Here is a 19,712-nt window from a genome sequence, read left to right as displayed (position 1 = left end):
ACCATTCCTCTTCAATTTGTCATTCCTGGCATAGTAAACCATGTGGTTGTCAGATTCAAAATGGCCAATACCAGTCCATTTCAGTTCACTAATGCCTAAGATATCGATGTTTATGCATTCCATTTCATTTTGACAACTTCCAATTTTTCCAGATTCATACTTCGTACATTCCATGTTCTGATTTTCAGTGGATGTTTGCAGCTGTTTCTCTTCATTTTGAGTTGTGCCCCATCAGCAAATGAAGGTCCACTGGGCTTTTATCCCATGGGCTTTACTCCATTCTCGTCATCACGGTCAGCTCTACTTTGAGGAGGCAGCTTTTCCCCAGTTGCTATTTTGAGTGCCTTCCAGCCTGCGGGGCTCATTTTCTGGCACTATATCTGACAGGGCTTCTCTACTGTTCATAAGGTTTTCAGTGACTAAATATTTGGAATTAGTTTGTCACTCTTTATTCCTAATCTGTCTTTGTCTAGAAGCTCATCTGAAACCTGTCCACCATGGGTGACCCTGCTAGTATTTAAAATACCAGTGGCATAGCTTTCAGAAGCACAGCAACTCACAAGCTACCATAGTAGACACACTGATAGACTAGTGGTGGATAGAATACTAGAAGCTGAAAAATATATGTATTCTAAATCTTTTTGCATGTATGCATTTTATGTACAAGGGAATGGAATTCCAGAGAGGTAAGATGACTTTTCTAATTAAAGGAGAGTATATGTTCACACTCAAAACATAGAATACCAAGTTCTGTGAATAGATACATTATCAAATATCAATTAGCAGACTATGACTGTCATATTATATTTTAAATAATTCTATTTTCAAACAGATGTCTCATGTTTTTATTGAATTTCAATGCTATTATACATTTATAAAAGTAATATGTAATTGCTTTTCTATATCTCCATGTTAAGCATTTTTAATGAATCTATAAATTTTATTAATGAAATAACATTTTCCTCATTAATAAAACTAAGCACTCAAGTTGTAAAACACTTGGAAAATACAAAAAATTGAAAGAAAAAAACAACAACCCATCAATTATATAATTCCACAGTTCAGTTAAGAAGTCTTTGTTAGTTCTTCTCAATTTTGGAATATATGTCTACGTATATCCTTGTGTGGTGCTGTAGAATCAGCAATGACTGGGAATTACAAGGTTGGAAGTTCAAACCCACCACCTGCTCCTTGGAAACCTTATACAGGGTCACTATGAGTCAGAACCGACACTATGGCACATAACAGCATATATGTATGTGTCAATCCATATACATGGAATCAGAAAACCAAAAAGGAAGAACACTTTCAGCATTTCTGAAGCTGGGGGAACTGAAGAAAAAAATTCATGCCTCGACTTTTGTTATTGAAAGATTCTCAGAGCAAACTATTGAATGATGTAGAATGCATCAAGAGAAGATGGAAGGAATACACAGAGTCACTGTACCAAAAAGAAATGGTTACTGTTCAACCATTTCAAGAGGTAGCATATGATCAAGAGCCAATGATACTGAAAGACAAAGTCCAAGGGGCATCGAAGGAATTGGCAAAGAACAAGGCACCAGGAATTGATGGAATAAAAATTGAAATCTTTCAAGAAAGTGAGGCGGTATAGAAGGCACTCACTCATCTCTGCCAAGAAATTTGGAAGACAACTATCTGGCTGACTGATTGGGAGAGATCCATACATGTGCCCATTCCAAAGAGAGGTGACCCAATGGAATGTGGAAATCATCGGACAATCTCTTTGATATCCCATGCGAGTAAAGTTTTACTAAAGGTAATACAGAAATGGCTGTAAGCATACATTGACAGAGAACTTCCAGAGGTTCAAGCTGGATTCAGAAGAGGCTGTGGAATGAGGGATATCACTGCTGATGTCCAATGGATCTTGCCTGAACACAGAGAATATCAGAGAGATAGTCAATGTGCTTCATTGACTATACACAGGCTTTTAATTATGTAGATCATGACAAGCTATGGACAACATTGTGAAGTATGAGTATTCCTGAACACATAATTGTGCTCATGAGGAATCTGTGCCTGGACCAAGAGGCAGTTGTTCGAACAGAACATAGGAACACTGAGTGATTTAAAATTAAGAACGATGTGCAACAAGGCTTATTCTTTCACCATACTTATTCAACCTGTATGCTGAGCAAATAATCTGAGAAGCTGGGTTATATGAAGAAGAATGTGGCATCAGGATTGTAGGAAGACTCATTGATAACCTGCGATATGCAGATGATACAACCTTGCTTGCTGAAAGAGAAGAGGACTTAAAAAATTTACTGATGAAGATCAAAGAGCACAGCCTTCGGTATGGGTTGCATTTCAATGTAAAGAAAACAGAAATTCTCACCACTGGACCAATAAATAACATTCTTATCAACAGAGAAAAGATTGAAGTTGTCAAGGACTTTATTCTTCTTGGATCAACTATCAACACTCACAGAAGCAGCAGTTAAGAAATCAAACAATGTATTGCATTAGGCAAATCTGCACAAGACCTTTTTAAAGTGGGACACCAGGACTCCATTAGAATATCTTGTTGATGTTGTTAAGTGCCACTGAGTCAGTTCTGATTCATAGTGACTCTGTACAGAGTTTCCAAGGAGCGACTAAGGAGTTTGAACCACCAACCTTGCAGTTCAAACTGACCTTGCAGTCCAGTGCTTATCTTCCAACCACTAGCTTCATGTTAATCTCTTTTCCTCTCTATACTTTAATAAAGTATTCTGTAAATAGTTCAATTTACGATTTGTAAAGTCACATTAGGGGAAAGGCCATTTGTCCATGTTAGGCCAAGAGGGTTAAGAAAGAATCATTTCTCTAGGGGCCAGTGTGATGGCAGTTGTACAGATCTACAGTGAATGGAATTTGGCCTCTCTTAGTATAACTCCCTTGCCTTCTTTTCTCTGGTATAACCAGCTATCCTTCCTGGCATACTTCTGTCACAGTAATCTCTGTGGCCTTGGGTTTCAGCAAATACTGGATCTCAAAAGATAAGAGTTAGAATACCATTGAGGATTATCTTTGCAATATATCCAAATCATACAGAGTCTGGATATTTTCTTTAGGAAAGGCAACAATTTTTCTGATAGATAATTCCAATTTTTGAGCTTTCTCTAGTATTGCAGACTCTCCTTTGGGAAATATTATTCTCTAAGCAGTCCTTTCAAATTACTGTAACTATCCAAGTTGGCTTCCTTTTTAGAAGAGAATATTCTGGTTGCCTTTTGGGTGAGGTTGGGGCTTTAAGATGTATTTATAATTATGAGTTAACTAAGTTGTCTGTTTAACCCAGTCTTGGACTGCTTAAGATTTCAGGAACTTAGCTCTTTTGAGTAAATTTTCTCCAGAGTTGCAACCTTTCCCAAATTCTTACTTGCATTCCACCCCACTATGCCCTCTTACCTTCCTCCTGGAATGGGGCCAGAGCCTTTCTTACCTTGGCTGCTCTTGGATAGACCAGAGTCTGGTAGATAATAATCGGGCCTGGGGTCTTCACAGATCCATCTTTGAATGAGTACCAATTGTGGATGCTGTTACTATTCTGCACAGACTGGCTTTCTGGGACTGCACTCCAGTAAGTGTACAGACCGTCTATAGGTTTAACAGGTGCAGCAGACTGGGCACGTCCACAGGCCTCCAGACCCACCTTGTTCTTCTCATGGAGGGTGTTGAGGGACAACATTGAGGAGCTCCGCTGGTATATTTGCTGGTTTGCTAAGCTGTGTGTGCTGAAAGTGACCTTCCTAGTAATCATCATTTCTGAGTGCATGGGGTAGGGGACGTGCAGGGAGTCCCCTGAGGAGCATACCTTCTTGGGTCCTGTGGGGAAGAGCTCATGGATGGCACTTGAGAGCTCAGCAAAGTCCAAGGGCATGCAGTGTAAGGAATGCTGCCGGAGCTGTGGGTCAGGCCTGTAGGTGCTCTGGATGCCATCCTCAATCTGGTCCACCAGAATCTTGGCCGACTGCAGAAATGCCACTTGGCCTGTCTCTTTCAGTGCCTCCTTAGAGTAGGCAATCAGACCATCCATTTCGTTGACTTTCATGGTTGTGACGTACACATATTTTTCAATCTCCTTCTGCCTAGATACTTCCAGATTCTCGATCTGTTCCATGATGAGCTTCTCTTTCTCCTGAAGAATGCTGCGCAGCTTGAGGAATCCATTTCTGATCTCCTTCCGTTTTACCTCCTTGTCAGCTTTAAAGCTGTTTTTTAAAATGTTGAATTCCATTAGGTCGTTATCAATTTCATATCGGACTGAAAAATAACCAAGTTAGTTACTTCAGTTAAAAATTTTTAGCTGAGAAAAAAATAGTATCAAAAACAGTAACCAACCAGAGAAAATTACTTTAAGTTCCAATGTTGTGAGTGAAGAGGGAGAGAAGGAACCATACCTGTACTAAAACACTCTAGAATAGATTAAATGAATTTGGCCTTCTTTAGTATACCTCTTCTCCCATTATTCCATCAGGTATAACCAGCTAACCTTCTTGGCATAATTCTATGCTTTAGTAGTAATCTCTGAGGCCTGGAGACTCAGAATGGAAGTTCAAGGTTACCCTTGATAATGCCTTTCACTTGTTTGCAAGTTAGACCCAAGAAAAAGTGATGATGTCACAAGGTGACTAGCCTATTTTTACTGTAGAAAGTTAAGATTTTACAAGCTAGAAAAAAATAAAACTGGACTATCTAATGACTGCTTTTAAAATGCTTCTATGCGTCATTCACCAGGAAGCCAGCCCTTGACAACAGTGGGAAATCAGCAAAGCTTCCTTCATTGAGGTAACTCTTTTATGCCATTGTTTCTCCACCTGGGCCTTCTGTTTAGCTGAGCTTTGTCACTTGCTTTATTTTCACTTCCTTTCAAGAAAGGTTTTCCTAATAATATTCAAAGATAACTCAATTCATCCTGCATCCTTGCTTATGTTATTATAAGTTGAAATTCATTCAGTCACTCAACAATTACTGAACATGTCATGTGCTACATGCTTTTTAGGCATTAAGGATACAGCTATGAAAACAAGAGGATACTGTCCTCAAGGGCAATAATGAACATAATGGTACTACACTGTGGAGGCTGCTATAACAGTGATCATGCTGCACACCTCTGTCTGTGAACTGGACATCTTTGTTGGCTTTAAAGGATTTTAGTCATTCAGAACCAATTTGAGGACATGTCAAATTTCTGTGGCCCGTACTAAAGATAGGATCCTCTTCATGAAATGTTAACTCTGCAGTGAATTGATGGGATATAATCCTCACTAACTCTCACTCAGGGATGGGAATGATCACGTCTTATTTTACTTTGCTATTTACATAGTCCTGATCCCACAGGATACAGAACCTGTATGGGTGATGGTCATTGTAACAGTGATGTTCATTGAATAAGAGAAATGCTTGAGTTCCATCAGACCACAAGAGAAGAGACAATGATTGCCTTGGTTACCACTATGGCTAGAGCATATAGAATGTTCTCAATATGTGTTTGTTGAATGAAAGTCATTCTGACTTATTTTTTAACATCTCTTGGGTAAATGTCAGCAACAGCACTCTTTGGTCCATTTCCTGAAAGACCCATTCTTTCTACCCACTTCCTCCCTCATACTGGCCGAGAAATAATAGGAGGAGCTGTAGGCAGGATCTGAACAGGAAAGGAGTATGGTATGACTTTAGTGGTGCTGAGACGTTCCTGCCCTCTCCCAAAGTAAACCCTACTGTGATTTATGACAGCTAAAATTCCGTTTAATGGATTAATTTCTTTGATCTTTCAATTGTTATTGTTGTTATTAGATGCCACTGAGTCAGTTCCAACTCATAGTGATTCTAATGTATTCTGCACAACAGAACTAAACACTGCTTGGTCCTGAATCAGCCTCGTAATCATTGCTATGTTTGAATCTGTTGTTGCAGCCATGCTGTCAACCCATCTCATTGAGGACCTTCTTCTTTATTGCTTACCCTCAACTTTACCAATCATGATGTCCTTCTACAAGGCCTGATCCTTCCTGATCACATGTCCAAAGTCTTGTTATTCTCATGTCCAAGGAACATTCTGGCTGTACATCTTTCAAGACTAATTTGTTTTTTTCTTTTGGCAGTCCAGGGTATATATATTCAATATTCTTCTCCAACACCATCATTCAAATGCATTAATTAGTCTTCAGTCTTCCTTATTCATTGACAACTTTCACAGACACATAAGATGAATAAAAAGACCATGGCTTGGGTCAGGCACACTTTAGTCCTCAAAGGACATCTTTAGTTTTTAACACTTTTAAGAAGTCTTTTGCAGCATATTTGTCCAATGAAATATGTCATTTGATTTCTTGACTGCTGTTTCCATGGACATTAATTGTGGATCTGAACAAAATAGAATCCTTGATCATTTCAATCTTTTCTCCATCTTTCACGAATTTGCTTATTGGTTCAGTAATGAGGATTTTTGTATTCTTTACATGAAGTGTAATCCAAACTGAAGGCTGTATTCTGTGATCTTTATCACTAAGTATTTCACATCCTCATTGCTTTCAGCAAGCAAGCTTATGTCATCTGAATATCACAGCCTGCCTTAATCTGATTCATATTCTTCTTCATATAGTCCAGCTTCTTGGATTATTTGCTCAGCATACAGATTAAATAAGCATAGTGAAAACATTCAACTTTAAACACTGATTTTTAAACCATGCAATATATACCCATTTTTTGTTTGAATGACTGCCTCTTGGTCCATGTACAAGTTCCATAAGAGCACAATTAAGCATTCTTTAATACTCATTCTTCATAGTTATCTATAATTTGTTATGACCCACACAATTGACTGCCTTTGCATAATCAATAAAATGCTGGTAACTTTCTCTTTGTAATTCTCTGCTTTCAGCCAAGATTCATCAGATATCAGCAATGATATTTTTTGTTCCATATCCTCTTCTAAATCTAGCCTGAATTTCTAACAACTCTCTATTAATGTACTTTTGCAACTGTTTTTGGACTTCAGAAAATTTTACTTGTGTGTGATATTAATGATATTCAGTGGTTTCTTCATTCTGTTGGATCACCTTTCTTTGGAATGGGAACAAATATAGTTTTCTTCTAATCAGTTGGTCATTTATAGAAAAATTTCAGTTGCTATTCTGTCAATTCCTGGACCCTTGATTTTTTACTAATACCTTCAGTGCAGTTTGGATTTCTTCATTCAATACTACCAATCCTTGACTATATGCTACCTACTAAACTGGTTGAATGTTTTTGGTACAATGATTCTGTACATTCCTTCCATCTTCTTTGGATGTTTCCTGCGTAATTCAATATTTTGTCCATAGAATCCGTAAATACTTCAACTTAAGGTTTGAATTTTTCTTCAGTTCTTTCAGCTTGAGAAACGCTGACCATGTTCTTATCTTTTGGTTTTCTAATGCTAGGCCTTAGTTATTTTTGTTATAATACTTTATTTATTTTGGAGGTCCTGGTGTGGTGCTGTGGGTTAATGTGCCAGACAGCAAAGCCATTTGAACTGCAAGGTCAGTGGTTCAAGCTCACCAACTGCTCCTTGGAAACCCTCTACAGGGTTGCTATGGGTCAGAACCAACTTGACAGCACTTAACAACAACTTTACTTTTTCTTCTCTAGCTTCCCTTTTACTTCATTTCTTCCATTTGTGTTAGTTGTTCTATGTTCAAGGAGTGTTGGTGTGACACTGTGTGCTAATGTGCTGGACTGCAAGGTCAGTTTGAACCATAAGGGCTGAGGTTCAAACCTACCAGCTGCTTCTCAGGAACCTTATATAGGATCGCTATGAGTTGGAATCAACTGAACAGCACTTAACAACAAAACAGCATTCTATGTTCAAGAGAAAGTTTCAGCATCTCTTCTGATATCCATTTTGGTATTTTTTTTCTTTACTAACTTTTTAATGACCTTTTACTTTCTTCATGTATATAACTCATCTATTCTGTAGTCATTATGGTTCAGTGCCTCAAATCTCTTCTTGAGATGGTCTCCCTATTTAGGTGGAATATACTCAAGGTTGAATTTTGGCTCTCAGAGACACGTTTTAATTTTATTCAGTTTTAACTTGAACTGGAATATAAGCAATTGATGGTCAGTTCCAGAGTCAGCTCCTGACTGTATTCTGACTGATGATATCAGGTTTCTCCATTGTCTCTTTCCACAGATGTAGTCGATTTAAGTCCATGTATATAGTCACTTACTAACAACCTGCGATATGCAGATGATACAACCTTGCTTGCTGAAAGTGAAGAGGACTTAAAATATTTATTGATGAAGATCAAAGAGCACAGCCTTCAGTATGGATTGCATCTCAATGTAAAGAAAACAAAAATCCTCACCACTGAACCAATAAACAACAGTCTTATCAATGGAGAAAAAAATTGAAGTTGTCAAGGGCTTCATTCTTCTTGGATCAACTATCAACACTCACAGAAGCAGCAGTCAAGAAATCAAACGACATATTGCATTAGGCAAATCTGCTGCACAAGACCTTTTTAAAGTGTTGAAGAGCAAAGATGTCGGCTTGAGGACTAAGGTGCAGCTGACCCAAGCCATGGTATTTTCAATAACCTCATATGCATGCGAAAGTTGGACAATGAATAAGGAAAACCATATAAGAATTGATGCATTTGTGTTATGGTGTTGGAGGAGAATATTGAAAGTGTCATGGACTGCCAAAAGAACCAACAGATCTGTGTTTGAAGAAGTGCAGCCAGAGTTCTCCTTAGAGGCCAGGATGACCAAACTTTGTCTCTCATGCTTTGGACATATTTTCAGGAGGGACTATTCACTGAAGAAGGATATCATGTTTGGTAAGGTGGAGGGTCAGAGAAAAAAGAGGAAGACCCCTGAAATGATGAATTGGCCAAGTGGCAGCATCAATGGGCTCAAGCATGGCAACAGTAGTGAGGTTGGCCCAGGATCGGGCAGTGTTTCATTCTGCTGTGCATAGGGTTGCTATGAGTTGGTACCAACTCGATGGCACCTAACAACAACAAAAATATAGTCACTGTTTATGTTACTGAATGAAGGTATTTGCAATGAAGAGTCATTCTTCTTTCAAAATTCTGTCATGTAAATCTGTGGTTTCATTTCTATCACCAAGGCCATACTTTTCAACTACCCATCTTTCTTCTGTTACCAACTTTCACATTCCAGTCATCAGTAATTATCAATACATCTCGATTGCAAGTTTGACCAATTTCAGGTTGCAGAAGTTGGTAAAAATCTTCAATTTCTTCAGCTTTGGCATTAATGGTTGGTATGTAAAGCTCTGGTAGCGTAGTGGTTATGAATTGGGCTGTGAACCTGAAAGGTCAGCAGTTCGAAACTACCAGCTGCTCCGCAGGAGAAAGATAAGGCTTTCTGCTCCCGTAAAGATTTACAGTATTGGAAACCCTGTTCAGGGTCGCTATGGGTCAGAACTGATTCGACGGCGCTTAACAACAACAATGTAAAGTTGAGTATTAGTTGTATCAACTGAACTTCCTTTTATGCATATGGATATTTCTTATAATGACAACATTGCACTTTAGGATAGATTTTGAAATGTTCTTTTTAATGTTGAATGCAGCGCTATTCCTCTTCAATTTGTCAGTCTTGGCATAATAGACAATAGGACTGTCCAATTTAAAATAGCCTATATGATTTCATTGCTCTAATGCCTAGGATAGCAATCTTTTAGTGTTACATTTCATTTTTTATAACTTCCAATTGTCCAAGATTCATATTTTGTACATCCCATGTTCTGATTATTAATGGATGTTTGCAGCTGATTCTTTACATGTTGATTTGTGCCACATCAGTAAATGAAAGTCTTAAAGGCTTTATTCTATCCATGTCATTAAAGTCAACTTTATGAAATGAGGTAAACACCATTAATAATGATACGTGGAGAGGATTGCAACCATGTAATGAAGCAAAGTATATGATTTGTTGAATGTAAAACTGATGATCTGCTCTGTAAACCTTCACTCAATTCACAATAAAAGTTGGGAAAAAAAGAGTCTACTTTGAGGAAGCAGCTCTATTCCATTGTATTCTGAATGCCTTCCAGTCTGAAGGGCTTGCCTGCTGGCATTCTATCAGAAAACAGAAGATTCTTGAATAGCAAATTTTGTTGTAATAAGGATTCATAAGTAGAAAATTTTGTTGTAGTATGCAAATTTTGTTATACTAAGGATTTGTAAATAAGGAAAACCATAGAAGAATTGATGCTTTTGAGTTATGGTTTTGGAGGAGAATATTCAAAGTGCCATGGGCTGCCAAAAGAGGCAACAGATCTGTGTTAGAAGAAGTGCAGCCGAGTGCTCCTTGGAGGCCAAGATGGACAAACTTTGTCTCTCATACTTTGGACATATTGTCAGCAGGGACCTGTCGCTGGAGAAGAATATCAAGCTTGGTAAGGTGGAGGGTCAGAGAAAAAGAGGAGACTCCCAACAAGATGTATTGGCCAAGTGGCAGCATCGATAGACTCAAGCATGACAACAGTAGTGAGATTGGCCCAGGATTGGGCAGTGTTTTGTTTTGCTGTGCATAAGGTTGCTATGGGTCAGTACTGACTTGATGGTGCCTAACAACAAGGATTCATTAAGTTTATGTAGAACAAGGTCTTGCAAGGTAGGTTAAAAATCTCTTAGATGTGGGGCAAGAGGCAGCACCAGGAGAGGAGGCCAGAGAAACTGCAACTCCTCAAACTTAAAAATATGACAGCTTGCAAAGTTAAATCAAAATCTCTTTCAGACAATACACTTAAATTAAGCTAGTATTTGTTAAGCACTTAAGGATCAAAAACCCAAACAAACCCACTTCTGTTGAGTGGATTCTGACTCACAGCGATCCTAACCAACAAAGAGCTTTCTAGTCTGTCATGTAGCATTACTATCAGTTAGAAGTGGGTTTGGTTTTTGGTTTGGGCCTGTTCCTAGTTTTATATCTCTAACTCCAAAAACCATGTTCTTAATTGCTCTAGTGGTTCTCAGCATTCTGTGAGTCCTAGAATCACGTGGGGGAACTTAAAACAAAATCTCTGCTCTTGACCTCACCTGCTGAAATTCACACTTAGTTGGTCTGAATTGAGGCCCAGGAATCTAGGTGAGGCAGCTAGGTTTAGAATCTAATCCAGGGACTCTTCTGGTGTCTTGTTAAAAATGCAGATTCTGATGCAAGAGATTCTGAGTGGGGTCTGAGATTCTGCATTTCTAGCATATTCCCTGGTGATGCCCATATCACTGTCTTTTGGACCATTCTTTGAGCAACAGGGTACTAAACTTCTGAACTCTCTTTAATCCAGTGGTTCTCATTCTTGGCTGTTCATTTGGATCACATGGGGAACTCTTTTAAAAAGTTCAAGCTGCACCAAACTAATTAATCTGTGGCATAAGACCTAGGCATCCCTAGCTTGTGAAATCCCAGGTGGTTCCAGTATGTAGCATGGGTTGGCTCTTCAGCTGCAAACAATCAACCCAAACTGGATCTTCTCCAGGGGTCAGAGTTTCTCAAGGTATGTTTTTAGAAACTTGCTTTTGCAATTACCTGGAGATTCATAAACTGTGTCCTCAAGAACAAGTCTGAACCCTGGTTAAAGGAATGTTATTGTTTTATTTCCTTCACACACGATGAACAGCTAAATTCTTGATCTGTATCTAAAAGATATACCAAGAAGGTGGCCCCAGATTCCGTCTTAAATGGTGAGTTTTGGGAAATTTGTACTGCTGTTTCCCAACCTGAATGGAAATTCACTGTCTGATTTGTAGGTACCCTGGACTCTGAGAATACAACTGCAGTCTTCTGTTAAAGACTCAAGTCTCACTGAAACTGTGGTCAGCAGTAGTCTCCTAACCCTGCTCCAGTTTTAGAGAATCCAGCAGAGCGCTGACCTGGCATATAATAAATCCCACCTTAAAATCCTTAAGGATCCAATGGGCTACCCATTTGCTTCACAACATGCCTTGTGTACGTTTTTGCCTTTTAAATACAGATCCTTCCCTGTTGCTTCCTAAACAGAATAAGTGCCAGTTGACAATGTTTCTAGATATGTGGCAATCGAGAAAATCAAGGTAATCCTGATATATTTATGTTAGTGAGAGGTCCTAGGTGATAAGACAATAAGCACAGTCTGGCTCTGACATAGCTGCATCCAAAGAGACTGTGGAAAGCTGTCTCCCTCTCATATGTTCAGATATGTTTATGGGTAGAGAGTGAAATGTTAGATGAAGTGGAAAGGCCAGGTTGGCCTGTTGTATTTTGGCCATTAGACTGTAGACCAAGTCATAAGGAAATATGCTCTATGTGTGCATTTAAGGAACCCTGGTGGTGGAGTGGGTTAAGAGTCGGGCTGCTAACCAAAAGGGTTGGCAGTTTGAATCCAGCAGACACTCCATTGGAGAAAGATGAGGCTGGCTGCTCCTGTACAGATCTGTAGTCTCAGAAACACTCGGGAGCAGTTAGATTCTTTTGTACAGAGTTACTATTAGGCAGAATCTACAGCAGTATGCTTTTTCGGGCGTATACATGTAATTTGTTTAGATTTGGGCCACTATTTAGAACACAGTAGTTTGTCAGTAGAATATTGTGAAAGCAACATGGGCATTGATTGGTCAACTAGATTGAATTAGGCATTAACTAGCTTTATCAATTATTTCTTTAAATCTTCGTTTTCTTTTTGGGGATTTTAATGTAGTACTGCAGTAGTATTAATTGGCTTGGAAGTCTTGGGGACTCGTTTCTACTTGATTTCATAATGGAATCTAGAATCAGTTTTCCTTTTAGGAACTGTAACTAAATTACATGTGGTAGTGGTGGTGGTAGTGTGGTGTACCTTAGAGTCAGTCCTGACTTATTGCGACCCTGGACAGGGTTTCTGAGGCTGAAAATCTTTTGGGGAGCAGAAAGCCTCATGTTTCTCCCATGGAGTCACTGGTAGATTCAAATTACTGACCTTCCGGTTAGTAGCCCAACTTTTAAACCATTATGCTTCCCAGACTCTAAACTATACAGGGAAACCCTGAAATAAAGAGCCCATGGATGGCCTAGTAGGTTAAATGCTTGGTTACTAGCAAAAAAAAGTTGAAGGTTCCAGCCCACCTAGAAGTGTCTCAAAACACAAGACTGGTGATCAGCTTGCAAGAAGGTCACAGTCTTGGAAACTCTTTGGGACAGTTCTACACAGGTCCACTATCAGTCAAAATTGACCCAATAGCAGCTTTCAATAATATGAAACAACCATGAGCAAGGTATGCAAAGGAAAAACAAACTGTTCAACAGAACATTACTGGCTCTTTCCAAATTTTCTTGCTAGTACACATTTGCTACCAGTTCATATACCTTTTGTTTTGTTTTGAAACCTTGGGGGGAAATCATGAGGGAAAACTTAAAACTGAGATCATTCCCAATATGGATTTAATTCTTTTCCCCTGCAAATTGGGAAAATACTTTAAATAAAAAAATCCAGTTGTGGACACCTTAGACAGGCTCACGGAACTCAAGGTTCTAAGTGAACAAACCCTTGATATTTCACTGGGGGAAATGTGTCCTGAAGAAATGGAGATTATAACAGACAATAGAATTTTTGAACAGTTATCATATGCCAGATATTCTGCTGCATATTATATGGAGTAACTAACTTAACAGTCACAACAACCCAATGAGGGCATTGCTACTATTCTTCCCATTTTATAGATGAGAAAATCCAGGCACAGATTGGGTAAGTGGCTCTTGGCATTTGCCAGACCTGGGCCTCCAGGCAGCTTTGACCTTAACTCAGTGTGTCTCACTATAGCACTAAGTGAAGGTCAATCTGTCTCTGAACAAACTGCCCCAAGCCAGTTTCCTCATCACTTCCTGGACTACACCTTATTCTGGTGGGGGAGAACAGAAAGGGGTCCAGGACCTGCTTTGAACTTGGCGATGGCGCTGAAGAGTGCAGCGGCCCTCTCGGAGCAGGCATCGATGAGGCTGACAGTGTCATGGCCGTTGTGTAAGGCAGTCTTGCAGAAATGACAGAGCAGCTCGTTGTCAGTACGGCAGTACTCGATAATGCGGCTGGACGGGTGGTGGATGCAGATCTTCTCATCCTGGTCCTCAGTGCTGGTGTCTACGAAGATGTGGTCCTGCATGGCCACGTCGGAATGGAAGGCCTTGAGGCATTCGTTGCACAGGTTGAGGCGGCAGGTGATGCAGCGCTTGTAGGCAATGCGCCGGGTGCGGCAGACTTGGCAGAGGATGGGCCCAGTGGAGCGGTCGAAACGCCACTTGAGGTAGCCATGCTCCTGCATGTAGCGCTTCGTGAGGCGGCCTCGCAGGTAGTTCTCAGGCAGCTGCATCTTGCGACTGTAGGGCATGCAGTGCGAGCGGTTGCACACTGGACAGATCAGGATGAAGAAGTTCTCAGTGACCTCGGCGGTCTTTTGCAGCTGCCGCAGACACTTTTCACACAGGCAGTGGTTGCAGGGCAGCATAAAAGAATGTAGGCGCAGTCGGTTGCACACGGGACAGGTGAGATGGTTAACCAGCTGACTTTTTCCTGGCACCTGCTTTGTGATGTCCTCAAGTTGAGAATCACTGCACCCAAAGTGCAAGGCAGCCTTGGAACTGAAAGTGTAAGCAAACACAGGGTTTCAGGTGGCGGGAGCAAGCGTTCCCTCCATTTCTTAGACTCTGGAAGGACCTTGAGGTCAATAAACAGCAGTCCAGTGCATAAGACTCAGTAGACAGGGTGCCTGGCTAGCTGGATGACCTTGGGGTAAGACCTCGGGTAAGTTAGTAAACCTCTCTCTGCCTGTTTCCTCATTTCAAAACTAGTCCTGCCTTCCTGAAAAAATAAAGTCCAGTTCACACCTGTATGGACTTAGACCAGTCCCTGATGTGTAGTAAGGACTGTACAACTGCTCTTCTTGTTGTTCGTGAGAGTTTTGAGCATGAGAAAAGCAAGCCCAGACAGGCACACCTAGCCTAGACTCCCAGTTGGGCTTTGATGGTCTTCTGTTGCATGTTAATATAACTGAACACCAACATTAGACAAGGTCTGTGATGGAGCAAAACAGAAATAAGATCACTCCATCATCTTACTTGAATGGAGGCAAAATCAAGAACATTGTCCAAAACACAATAACCACCACACATTCCCTTACCATGGCTGATGCTTTTCCAATTGTTTTTTAGGCTATGTTTTCTCCACTTTCTGGGTAAAATTTATTAAGATATCCAATAACAGACTTGCCCCTACTTTCTCACTTAAGATGTACCAAATCTTTTAATTGTATTGATGTCCTTTTATAGGGATATCTTACAATTTCCCATGATATATCCTCTCACTGGCTGAAATGAGTCAATAAATCCAAATTTGCCCAACTAAAGGTGTGTTATTGTTGGTTTTTACCTGGAGAGTATTGAGATTGTTATTCTTATTGTATGTAGGAGGAAACAGAGTAGAGCATGTAAATGGCCTTTTCCAGGACATCAGGAGACCAGTAACTAGTCAGCCTAGTTACTGTGTATTCTGTTAATCAGACCAGTAGTAATCATTCAGAATCTGGACTCGAGGAAAAGATTGCCTGTGATGGATAGAATGTACCGATTTAGGGTTGTACTTTTAGGATGAGTTTCTTAACTACTTTCATCCCTAGTTCCCTCATCTGTAAACCAAGGCTCACAATAATCTTCTCTTCATGAGATTTAAACAAAATCTAAATGAAATAATCCAGAAGTGCTACCATTACCAGCTGCTCTGAAAGGAATCACAGAGATCACATTAGAAGGTCCTGGATAGAGAGGGAAACAATGTGGGGTTAAACTCCCAAACATGAAAAACACCAGACTTGCTGGTAAGAAAGAGACTGGAGGAACTCTGAGACTATGGCCCTTGGTCGCCCTTCCGGTCGAGAACTGAACTCACTATCATGGCTCTATTTTCAGTCAAGCAGGAGAGGAGACACAAGAACACTAGTGAAGTATACACACCATAGAACAGTCCGCTGCTCAAGATCAAAAGAGCAGCATTTATCTAATGACAAAGTTTAGAAGGGTTGGGAAAGGAGGAATGGAAATAGAAGCAAAGGGAGGAAGTGAGGTAACTGATGTTGCATTGCAGTCATTGAGTTGAAATGAAGTGTATGATTTGTTGACTGTAAAACTGATGATCCACGCTATAAATTTTTACTCAGTTCACCATAAAACACTGAAAAAAAAAATCATGTGTATGTTTTAAGAAGTTAGAACCAGGGCAAAAGCAATACATAAGAAGAAATGAATTGGCTATGAGGCGTAGCACAATCAATGATTGTGCCTATCACTTGACCTCTATTCATACTCAAGGGCACGGTGATGCTCCTGCTTTGCCTTTTTGCATTTCCTGTATGTGTCTGGTGACAATATAAAAAATGCAGTGGATGAAGAGTAATTTATACAAAGCATACTCATACTTACCACATCATGGCAGGTATCTTTCATTTCATTCTAGAGTACAACTTTGAAAGATAAAAGCATGGACTCTAAGTTCAAATCCTGCCTTTGTATTTTACCAGCTGTGTGATCCTGGGGAAGCATAGCTTCTCAAAAGTTCAGTTTCCTCATGGCTATAATAGAGATGGAGCCCTGGTGTGGCACAGCCGGGTAGTGCACTGGACCACAAGGTCGGTTTGAACCACAATGTTGGCAGTTCAATTCCACCAGCTGCTCCTCAGAAATCCAATTCACTATGAATTGGAACTGCTATGAGTCAATTTCTCAGGCTATATCTTTATGGGAACAAAAAGCCTCATCTATCTCCCTTGAAGCAGCTGATAGATTTGAACTGCTGACCTTGTGGTTAGCAACCCAGCTCATAATCTACTAGTGGGAGAGTTAAAATGGGTCATGCATGAGTGCTTGTTCCTTAAGCACTCAGTATTAACTACTGTTGTGGACAGATAAGGAAGTTGAGAGCCAGTGGAGAATAGCCCTCATTTGTGGAGTTATTGGAGCTTAGATTTGGAACTAAGGTCTGAAAGTCAGTAAAACTACTTGTTTGTTATTAAGTGATACTGAGTTTGTTCCAACTCATAGCAACTCTGTATAGGGCTTTCAAGGAGCATCTGGTGGGTTTGAACCACTGGCTTAATAGTTAGCCATCCAGTGCTTATCCTATAGTACGACACTAAATTAGGTTACATTTTGTAAGTGCCATTGAGTTGGTTCTGACTTGTATAGGATTTCCAAGACTGCACATCTTTGTGGGAACAAAAAGCCTCGTCTTTCTCTTGAGCATCTGGTGGGCTCAAACTGCCGACCTTATGGTTCACTGTCCAGTGATTGAGTCACTGTACTCCCAGGAGACAATTGCTACAAAATTATGAGTCTATTTTTTTCCAGCTGGAAAAATGAGTCCAGCAGGTACTTGGCTTGCCCTGTGGGCCCCATAACTGGCAGAGGTCCCTGAATGTCCTGAACAATGTGAACGGACATTCAAGATGCCCAGTACTTACGAGGTGCCAATGCTCTTGAGGCGGCCCTTCTTGAATGTGATGGTGGCGTTGCGGCAGCAGCGACTCTCGTAATAGTGGCACATGAGATTGCTGCTGCCCGTGCAGCAGCATTTGCAGTTGGGGTCATTGGCCCAAGAACAGCAGCACCAGTGGCAGTTGGGGTTCTCAGAACAGGTGCAGTGACAGAATTGGCAGTTCCGCTCATCCTTGTATGGGCAGGGGAGACAGGTGCAGTTCCGCTCAGAGGTGAAGAGGAACTTGCAACACAGACAGGAACATAACCGAGGACAACATCTCTGCCATGTACAACATGGAGAGCAAACACACATAGCACTCTCCATGGAACCTACATGATTGCAACCTGCCCCTTTGGGCTTTTGTCACCTCCTCACTCAGAATCTGGCTGTCACCTCTTCAGTAGAGGGGCCCCTCCTCCCCTTGCTGAGGCTTCAGTATGGTGGCTGCAACAGATTGGCTCTTAGGAGGCCTTTCAAAGGCTGTATCCCTTCTGAGCTGTCCTTTACACATGTCAGCTGAGGGCATCTGTTTATGTCACAATCCCTGTCTCCCCACCACAGCTCACTACCTATAGAGGTGGGGCAGGAGACTGAGATATGGGGGTGGGTAGCAGGTGGACTGATGGACTCTCCATGCTTTCACAAGACCAGCTCCAGGGGACTGACATGACATCCAAAAGGTTTAGCTGTTATTCATTGCCTTTCATGTGCTGGATTGGATTTCAAACGCTCCTTGTTTGCTTGCAACTCGGGAAAGTTGACTTTAGGATATATCTGCATGGGCTACAAGGCCAGGGTCTGGTTACTTGGGAAAGTAAACTGACATGGCTTCTCTTTGGACTTTTTCTGCATAGAGAGAACTCTCTAGTTGATGACCACAGTGTTTACAAACACTCCCAGTGCCACATTTTAAGGGATGTCACCATTTGGGGAAAGGAACAATTAGGCACGTCTTTGAGTATTCATTGATTTAGTCAATCACTACATACTCACTGTCAATTTTCCTGAAGCTTCATGAGTATTTCTTGACTTTCTGAAGCTTGCTGGAGTCTGGTTGAGGCTCAAAATCTGATAACTTTCTCTCAATCCACTCCCACCCAGCATCTCTTTTAGCAAGAGACTGGAACTTTTTATGTGAGAGACTTTAGCTGGGTTGAGGTTTCCTTGTTCTGCTCACATATTACTGAGAATCCCTAGAGACCACACCTTAAATTTTAGGGCAGACTTTAGATTTCTATTTTATGTAGTTTGCAAAGATGAAAAGAACAGACATTTTATGGTTATGCCATGCTGTGGTATAAAGACTGTCTTATTATTTTTCTAAAATGAAGCAGAAGTGAGAGTTGAAATTTAGCTGCAGGAGTTTGTTGAATAATTTATTACCTCTTCTTATGATTATTACTTTTAGAATAGGAAAGACTGTTCACTGACTGCTCTATGCCAGCCACATGTTGATTCTAGATTCCTATTAGTGAAAATCCTAGATGATAGGAGCTGTGTTTTGCCTTTTATCATACCAAAGCCCCAAACCCACTGCCATCAAGTTGATTCTAACAGTGGTGTTATGTAGGGTTTCCGAGACTATAAATCTTTACAAGAGCAGACTCCTTCATCTTTTTCCAGAGATACTATTACATTGCTTGCTAAAATTGATGTAACAGTTTATTCTGACAATGACCATATATGAGAGACATCCTTTTTACATATGTTAATCTCAAATGAAATTTTACCAATATCTTTCCCCATCTTCCAAGTACAGAGGTTTGAGTTTCATTCCTGGATCTTTGGTACATTTTCATCATTGGTCTGTGCAAGGGCTCTTGTATTCTTTTTTTCAAAAAGATATGATTATATGCCATCAAATTTATAATTTTAATGTGTGTTATTCAGTGTGTTTTAGTATAGTCACAAGATTCTGTAACCATCACTATCTAATTCCAGAACATTTCCATTGCCCCCAAAAGAAACTCTATCCATTAGGGGTCATTCCCCATTGCCTCTTGCCCTGGGTACCTGGCAACCATTAATCTACTTTCCGTTCCTATAGATTTTCCTTTTCAGGATATGAAATTATGCAGTATGTAACTTTTTGTGTCTATCATTTTACTTTTAATCTTCTTTGAACTGCTGTTGGGGAGAGGTTCAAACTTAATAGTGTAGTGTTTAACTTTATTTTGTTAGCCAGATCTTTATATATGTTGTTGTTGTTGTT

At 40.3% G+C, this 19,712-nt stretch overlaps 1 protein-coding gene across 1 annotated transcript in view; it reads right to left on the bottom strand.

Moving 5' to 3' along the window:
- Positions 1 to 17,931, bottom strand: part of TRIM42 (tripartite motif containing 42) — a 38,133-nt gene extending 20,202 nt beyond the window's left edge. The window contains exons 1-3 of the mRNA XM_006846619.1: positions 17,484 to 17,931; positions 13,913 to 14,613; positions 3,452 to 4,272 (exon numbers count right to left, since the gene is read on the bottom strand). Of these exons, the coding sequence (XP_006846682.1) occupies positions 3,452 to 4,272; positions 13,913 to 14,613; positions 17,484 to 17,824 (1,863 nt within the window). The 5' untranslated portion in view covers positions 17,825 to 17,931. The remainder of the gene's footprint in view (positions 1 to 3,451; positions 4,273 to 13,912; positions 14,614 to 17,483) is intronic.
- Between the last annotated feature and the right edge of the window lie 1,781 nt (positions 17,932 to 19,712).

The sequence above is a fragment of the Chrysochloris asiatica genome, unplaced genomic scaffold (assembly GCF_000296735.1).
Source record: "Chrysochloris asiatica unplaced genomic scaffold, ChrAsi1.0 scaffold00028, whole genome shotgun sequence".
In the NCBI taxonomy this organism is placed as follows: Eukaryota; Metazoa; Chordata; class Mammalia; order Afrosoricida; family Chrysochloridae; genus Chrysochloris; species Chrysochloris asiatica.
The sequence above is the reverse complement of the archived record's forward strand: the minus strand, read 5'-3'. Positions and strand labels throughout refer to the sequence as shown.